The sequence below is a fragment of the Lynx canadensis genome, chromosome A2 (genome assembly GCF_007474595.2).
Source record: "Lynx canadensis isolate LIC74 chromosome A2, mLynCan4.pri.v2, whole genome shotgun sequence".
In the NCBI taxonomy this organism is placed as follows: domain Eukaryota; kingdom Metazoa; phylum Chordata; class Mammalia; order Carnivora; family Felidae; genus Lynx; species Lynx canadensis.
The window spans coordinates 20714886-20723474 of NC_044304.2; the positions used below are offsets into that span (position 1 = coordinate 20714886).

Genomic DNA, 8589 nt, shown 5'->3' on the forward strand with positions numbered 1-8589 from the left:
GTTCTTAAGTTGACAGCATATACAGCAATTTTTAAAAATCATTGTTACCACCAATCTTTGGCTTCTGCATAGTTACAATGCAACCCGTCCTGCAAATATACCCTGCCTGCACCACCCCCACAAAGCACAATAGGTTCAGTGCTCACAGAATGGCAAGCCTTAAAGGAAAACATTTAGCTGCTAAGGAAACAGGTTCAAAGAATTAAGTAGCCATGCTAAACTGAGGATCAGGCTGAACTCTGGCATAATATTTTTGTCCAGGGTTCTCCAACAGCATGTTAGGGACCTAAATTTTAATTGGGTATATAATCTACATCAAAATTAAACAAATGGAAACAGAAGTAACGTCCTACTACTTTTTAAGTTAACCAGCTATCCACTGGTACTTTGTGCATCAGAGAGAAGTCAGTTGATAATGATAATAATAATAATAATAATAATAAAGTGTCCAAAAGAACAAATCAGGAAATTGGGTTAAAAAGATCTTAAAACATTTAAAAATTAAACTCATAAATACATCAGTAAGTCACAGCAGCGAGATTCTGTCAATATCAAAGAAAAGAATAATCATAGAGATTTGTGCTTGGGGAGAAAAAGACAAACACTCTTAAAAACCAAGTGATTCTACCTGAAAAAGTAAACAAAAAGATGGCGGTGGAAAGGGAATGAAGTGCCATAAAGAACAGAACTACAAAGTACTATGCCTTGCAAAAGACTAGAAGTAGGAAGCAATTGTTGCGAAAAAGGCAATAGGAAATGGTGCCAATATAGATAGGAAAGCATAGAAAGAACATTCTAGAGGCAAACAGAACACAGAAACAAAGAGGCTGAAAGCACCAAGTCATTCCAGTTGTTCACAGGGGTACTTTCTAGTAACAGGGCATCTAACTCGGGAGAGGGAAAACCACACTCTTTGTATGTTCCAAAACTGAACTCTATATAGTTTTCCTTGAAAATCTTCAAAGTTCTAGAATGACAACTATGAAGTCTTCCTGGATGTTCTATTGCTAGTAACTACTCACCTGCCCTAAGCAGAAAAAAGACTTTCCTCCCCATTACCTGGTTTCCCAGAGATGAGCAGGGAGTCGCCATCCTCTCCGCCCCACTCAGTAGCTGGTGCACTGTTCCTGGCAAGGCAGTGGCCTGTACAGTTATCTCCTGTACCGGGTGGTATCATAGACCCTCAAACTGTACAAACTACTACCTCAGCCTGGAATCAGGCAAAAGGAAACGGAGCGTTGGAGGAACTCTTCAGGATGCACTCGAGACAGGAAAGGCAACATCCTCCCAGCAGAGGCCTGGCAGCAAAGCTGCAAGTGCCACACATTTGCCTCATTTTGCACCATATTTGGAGAATCCTCACATTTAATCACCCCAACAGAAGAAGTATACCAGTCATTCAGGTGATCACATAGATATGTTTCCTCAGGATCCTAATGTTTTATATTCTTGTCCAAAAGCATCAATTGCACTGCTTACTTAGAAAACCACTTCTGAAATAGAGGCATGAAAAGTAGAAATGATATACTTACTAAAAATCAGTACAGGCAGAAAAGTCTCATTTAAAAAAAAAAAAGGACTTCCGCCCATCTGCTCTGAGATAAGCATAGCCAAAACAGCAGTCTAAGTGATCTTTGTGGATGACATTAGAAAAATCTTAACTGCAGGGGCGCCTGGGTGGCTCAGTCGGTTAAGTGGCCGACTTCACCTCAGGTCATGATCTCACAGTCTGTGGGCTGGGACCCCGCATCGAGTTCTGTGCCGACAGCTCAGAGCCTGAAGCCTGCTTTGGATTCTGTGTCTCCCTCCCTCTCTCTCTCTCTGCCCCTCCCCTGCTCATGTTCTGTCTCTCTCTCAAAAATAAACATTAAAATTTTAAAAAAAGAAAAAAAAACTTACTATAAAAAGCGAGACAATCAATAAATCAGTGAGATAAATGGAAAAAAAAAAAAGAGTCCTAAGGTGAAAGTTCTCAACTACCAAGATGAACTGTCAACTGAGAATGACTTATCCCAGGGGAAATAAATGCAGGTAAAAACAAGATCAAGATCATTTATTAGATAAAGAAATTCACAAATTTAATTTATAAAAATAACTCTTTACTCTTTAAAGCCATTAACTTTATTTAAAAGTTAAAAGGGGAAGGGCCCTCTAGCTGGCTCAGTCTGAAGGGCATGTGACTCTTTTGATTTCAGGGTTGTGAATTCGAGCCCCACATTGGGTATAGAGATTACTTACAAATAAAGTCTTTAAAAATAAATAAAATAAAATGGAAAAGGGACAAAATTCAGATTAAAAATGGTCCCTAAAATTAAACATAATTAAGGTCAATACACTGTCCTTCATGACACAGACCATGAAAGGTAGAGCATACACCAAAAACTCATCTAAGGTCCCTAAACTACCACAGCTCAAACATTCGTGGTTATTTGCCACTTGCTGTATGTCAAATAGTCTTTCCTTTTATTTGTTCAAAAAGTATTCTTTCAAGTTTAAAGAAGTACAAACTATAAATATAATTCATTGCTTCCTATACCCACTCTCCATTCTAATCTAGAGACCTTTCATACTCCATTTCAAGTCCTTCAAAAGTATTGGTGGCTTGTTTCCAGCATCCCTTCAGTCATAACAATTGCTAACATCTTAAGAAAATATGTTTAAATTACAGAAACTCTAAGCAAAGCAGAAATCGTCACAAAGATTCCAAGAACTACTTAACAAAAGAAATCATAACCATTACTTCCTAAAAAGAAGGCTTGCTTACCGTCTATTTTGTTAGAGCTGTAAACGACTGTGTTTGCTGCATGGGTGTATCTGATGAGGTCCACACCATATTTCTTACTGTACAGGGTTCTCTTTGGTCTGATGAGGAAATGGACAGAGAAAGAAAACCATCAAAATCCTCCATCACCAAAACCTAGGATCTTCATATAAACAGAAGAATCTGAATGATGTGGCAAGGATGAGAATTCTTTGGAAGCTCTAACACTGGAAAGAAACACAATTTCTTCCAAACGAGAGAAAACAAATGGAATCAATCAAGTGCAACAGACTTTCACCTCTGAACAACAAATGCTGAGGTTAGGAAGTGGAAGTAAATCTGAGGGCTCAACTGAGTCTTTACTACAATGTTCAGAAGTAAGTTTTGAGAAAAAGTACATCTTTTTGGAAAAGAAAGGCATACAAAACACAAGTCACAGTTTATAACAAAGAGGGATATGGGAATACGTTAAATTAGTGAGGCCCAAACTTTTCTTGAGCCATTCACTTAGAAACCAGATCTTTTCTCAAGAAGAAACAAATGATTTATCAAAACTGAAACCAGATGTAAAACTGCTTGTCTTTCCTAATATAACGTGCAGTTGCAGAAGCTATCTATCCTTCCTATTCTACAAGTCCAAAGTACTTACTGAGGCTTTTAGAAGGCAAGGCTGATTCTCCCTAGAAAAAAACTGGTCATTAGTTCTTTTCTTTTTAATGTAAAATCACATAATTCTAAGCTAGGAGTTACAAATTCATATGAAGTTCCTTTTCCTTCAATGTCTTCCTCTATAGGACCCTGAAAATCAAAGATCAAACTGAAACTGATCTCAGTAAAATCTTTAACCAAAAGCTCACAATGTTCTACATTTGGGTATAGGAGGATTTTATAAACTGTATACCAATGTTTACAAAGAGTTCCAATTTTGAAAAAGAAAAAAATTCGCCCTCTCAATGAAGCCTAGATGCTAAACAATCAGATTACCCAAGCAGCTTTAAGAACTCAAATATTTGCACTTTCAATTTTTGTTAATGTCAGTGAGGTCAAGGGTTTCCCTACCCAAAACTCATTTCCAAACAAGCTTCTCTTTCCAAATGCACTGAATTTTCCACATTCTCACCTTTAACTGAAAGCTTAGTTAAAAAGATCAGCTCAAAGGCTACCCTGTTGAATCCCCTACCCTGGGCTCTGCTGTGGGGTTACTGTGTGGTAAACAGCGAGCACATGTATGCACATACATGTGTTCTTGCTCTCAAAAAATAGTTGACTTTATTTCTACAAGTGGAAAAAGAAGCTTACTTATCCCAACAATTCAGTCTAAAATAGTGAAGACATATCCTGAAGAGCCAATGTTAAAGGGTATGGAATAAGGAAAGTTTTTAGTTCCACTTATGTATGGCCTATTTGTCTCAAACACTAACCTGAGATTTATTTTTAATAACAGAAATCTTTTACCTCATATCACTTTCCTAGTTTGAAAATAAGATCCTAATTTTTGCATCCATTTCAGAGGATCTTTACAAAGCCCATGCACAACATTTTTCCATGAATATTTTGGTAAGCTTCTTTCCACAAACTACGATTCTGGTGATCAGGCATGAATAAAAAATATTATGAAAAATTTTCATCACCTAGCAGATAATATATGTCTTTCAAATTGAAAAATCACTCAACGGATGAACAAAAACAACGGACAAAATGAACAAAAAACTGGAAAATATTAAGTATAAAGAATCTTGTTTTGACCATCTTCAAACTCCCAAATTCTAACATTTAGTACCATCTAGTAGAGATACTATGACTTCCAAGGAAACAGTACTCTTCTACCAATGTTGGTTTGACTTATACTAGTGGCACATTTTTTCCTCACATTACCCCTTAGGATCATGGACTCTTAAAGGCAAAAGAGGTCATCTAATACTCAGAGAAGTGATCTAACCAATGTCACATACCTGGTCACAAAGCCAAACTAGAACCCAGGTCTCCTAACTACCAAGCCACTCCCTTGCCACAGACCACAATGAAATAAGGTCACAATTAATTGATAAGAGAAAATTTAAAAGAGAATGCCCTATACTATTATATCAATACTAAATTTGCTAATTTGGATAATTGTGCTCTGGTTGTGTAAAAGAATGTCCTTGTGCTGAGGAAATCCATGTTGAAGTGTTTGGAGATCAGGGGCTTGATACCTCCAACTTATTCTCTTAATGGTTCATTAAAAAATGCATACCTAAATACTTAACACAGAGAGCTGTAATGCAAAAGAGGTAAAATGTAACTGATTATTGGACGATATGGATCTCTGAAATACTGTTTAACTTTCCTGTAAGTTTGTAATTATGTAAAAAGCTACATGAGTGAATAAACTGCATGTCATAAAATTAACATTTTACTTTCAAGTAAACTCTCACTGCTCCCAACAAGTAGAAATTATGCCACACTTAGAGAGAAACTACTAAGAAGGCTATCACAACCTTCATCTCCTTTGAATGAGAACACACATCTCCATCATCAAGGTTCCAGGTAGAGGTTCCAATCTGTGCACAAGCACTCAACATTTCAAGCCAGTCAGCTTCAAATTACTTCTAGTCCCAGGAACCCACAATCCTAATCCCGACTCCAGCTCTATATGATACTCTCTCTTCCAAACTGATTCAAATGACCAAACCTGGACAGAAATACATCTACTAAATGAGTAACGTTGACTCAAGTCAGCACTGGTCCAGCTAACAATGCTCTCTTCCCTTAGGACCACCACTCTAGGCCACTCGTCTGCATACTGCAGGCAGATCCAGAGCCAGTTACATAATACTTTTCCATAGCCCCCGTGGGAAAAAATTGGGAAGATGATACAGCTTAGACCAAAACAACATTACTTTAGATAACCGAATTCACAAACGAAGAGACAAGTTCCAAAGAAAGTTTACAGAAGACATCGGGTTTTAAAACAAAACAAAAGGCAAAAAGAACAGTTGGAAAAGACAGAGAAAACCCCAACGATTCAAAAAATAAGATCTGGAATTAGGTAACAAAATGAAATCTGACAAAACCACTAGCCACCGAATTATACCAAATAGCCACAAGCCTGCTTGAAGAAGGTGGCTGAGGGAAATCGAATCTAGCCTAAGCCACTTTCTGCTCCAAAGGAGTTCACAATTTAGTAACGAGAAAGCAAAGCAGGTTTATAAAGGGTGAGGTGAAGCTGACACGGTCCCCAGAGAAAAAGGCAAAAATGTGCTTATAAGACTTTAGTGGCAACACAGAAATTTCACATCAGACCCTGAATTTTGGTAATTCCAGTTGGACCATAAAGTGTAATTTAAAAATATATATAAGAGGAAACATAAAATTGTTTTGGGATGCTATGTTTTCCTAGTAGGTTCCCATTCAGGTCGGGATGGGACAGCCAAGTTAGTTTTTTTTGGCAAAAAGGAAGTTTCTGATGTTGTTAAAAAGTTAACTACAAATGTGGGCAATGGGTCTGAGGGAGTAAAAGAATGATTTGGAACCGAAAGAAAAAGACAGGGGCCCAAAGAGGCACAACAAATAAATCCTGACAGCTAAGAACTGCAACCCACGCGGCCTTCCGGCAGAAGGCGGCGGGAAGCTAAGGGGCAGGGGATGGGCGGAGTGCCAGGGCTGAATCGAGGTCACCGAGGAGGGCAGAGAGAGCGAGCTGTGACGCTGCTGACTGAGGCAGGAGCGCAGCCTCTGCGGTTCCGCGCGGGGGGCCAGAGCCGACCGGCACCTCTGACAGAGTCGGAGGAGCGGAAAAGCTACCTGCTGGGGCCCAGGTGGGCGGACCGGGCGTTTAAAGGTCAAGGTCAAGGTGGGGTTTGGCAAGCGATACGGAAGCGCTTTTCCAGGAGGCCGAAAGCAAGCAAAATAATAACGATGGTAGTATCACTCTCACTATTATTATTTTTAAAAAGGTCTCCTGGACATCTTCGGAATGAAGCGGCCCTGGCGGCAGCGAGTGCAAAACAGGCCGGAGAGGGCGGCGGGGCCGGGGGCGGGCGGCGGGGCGAGCGCTGGGCCACGAGAGGGAGAGAGGGAGGGACGGACAGACTCGGGCCCGGGCCCAGGGCCACCGCCGCACTCACTTGCCCTCCTGGCAGTCATAGAGCACGATGGAGTCGTCGTCGCTGCTCGAGATGACCGTCTCGCCGTTGGGGCTAAAGTCAAAGCAGTTAATCTTGTCCGAGTTCTCGCGGAACACCTTGGCGACGCGGAAACTCCGCAGCACGCTGTCGGTCAGCTTCATGGCGGCGGCTGCTGGAGGCGGTGGCGGCGGCGCAGGGCTGGGGCGGGGCCCGGCAGCAGGCGGGCGGGCGGGCTGGCTGCCGAGGGGCCGACCCGGGCGGGGCGGGCGCCGCGCCGGCGGCGAGCGGAAAGGCGGCCGACAGTCGGGCCGCCTCCACCCCTTCCTCCTCCTGCACGTGCGGCGCTCTTCTGCCGGGACTGCGGGATCTCGCGGACCTTTCCTCCTCACAGTCGCCTCAAGGCCAACCGGCGCGGCGCCGGCTCATTGTGTCCGCCATCTTGGGACGACAGGCAGAAGCTGAGGGCGAGGAGCCTCACCGCAGCGCACGCCGGGAAAGGGGGCGGGACGGAACGGCAGCGCGAGAAGGGGCGGTGGGGCGGTGACGTCAGTGCGGCCGCCGAGGAATGGAGTGGCGGGGTGGCCCGAGGCGGCGATTCCCTGACGGGCAGTAGGGCGCGAGGGGCGGGGATGTCCACGGCCTTCCCTTTGGTGGGCCGGAAGGCCGAGGGTGCCCGGAAGCCGTGGGCTTTTGTGCGGGATCGCAGGCCACTGGGAGCAGGTACTGCGAGGGTCGGCTACGCCACTGGAGCGGCGGCCTGGGGGTGAGTTAGTGCGCTAACCGCTGGCGGGCTTTGACTGCTAGTGCACCACAGCGCAAGCATAGTTTCAGTTTCAGGGTCTGGGGGATTTTTTGTTCGTTTTTTTGAGCTGTATTATACGATAGACTGCATAAATTTTAAGTGATTTTTTTTCATTTGGATATACACCCTTGTAACTACTGCCCAGAACTTTCTTTTAAGACTTCTATAAAAACTTTTTAATTGACATATAACGTAAAGTGAATAATAAGGTGGACTAATTTTAAGTGTATAGCTCCACACATTTTTATAATCACTCACCTTTAAGTTTCAAGATGTATTTACAGCCTCAAAATTAATAGCATCGATTACAAAGAAATTCTTAAAAAGGAAAGTTATCTCTTATTCAACAAATTAAGTTCTCCCAATTTCCTCCTCCCTTATTCATATATCTACATAAACTTTATAAATGCAACCATCACTTCCCCCCAGGTTAGTATTGTATATTGCACATTTTTCCAGGGTAGTAAACCAAATTGTTGGTGGTGTTCTTAATTGAGGTATAACTGATGTACGGTAAAAACTGGCCTTTTAAATGGGTAGTTTTATAAGTTTTGACACCCATGTTCAGTCGTGCAACCACCACCACGTTCAAGATGTAAAACAGCTGCATTACCCTCTGGTTTGTTTAAAAGATTTTTTGCCTTAAAAGGAAGGAAAGTTGATCCCTAACGAAGGAAAGCGATACCTGATCACAAAATAGGTACCGGGCAGGCACCTTGGCTTTAACTTTCTGTGCAAGAGGTCAAACTCAGTGCAGCGTATGAGAGTTCATAGATCTCTAAGTTGCATGCAGCAACTCAAAGATTAATTGCCTGAGGTCTCTAACAATGGAGACAGGCCTGTTTATTTTGCTTTGCTAAACTGCAGTGGCTAAAGAGGAAGAAAAAGGAAAAGGAAAGACTTAAACATTAAAATCACTG

The 8589-nt window shown here is 42.1% G+C and overlaps 1 protein-coding gene across 1 annotated transcript in view; it reads right to left on the reverse strand.

The window, feature by feature from the left end:
* Nucleotides 1–7073, reverse strand: part of WDR82 (WD repeat domain 82) — an 18240-nt gene extending 11167 nt beyond the window's left edge. Inside the window, exons 1-2 of the mRNA XM_030306936.1 lie at nt 6868–7073; nt 2765–2862 (exon numbers count right to left, since the gene is read on the reverse strand). Coding sequence (XP_030162796.1) covers nt 2765–2862; nt 6868–7028 — 259 coding nt within the window. The 5' untranslated portion in view covers nt 7029–7073. The remainder of the gene's footprint in view (nt 1–2764; nt 2863–6867) is intronic.
* Nucleotides 7074–8589: the final 1516 nt, after the last annotated feature.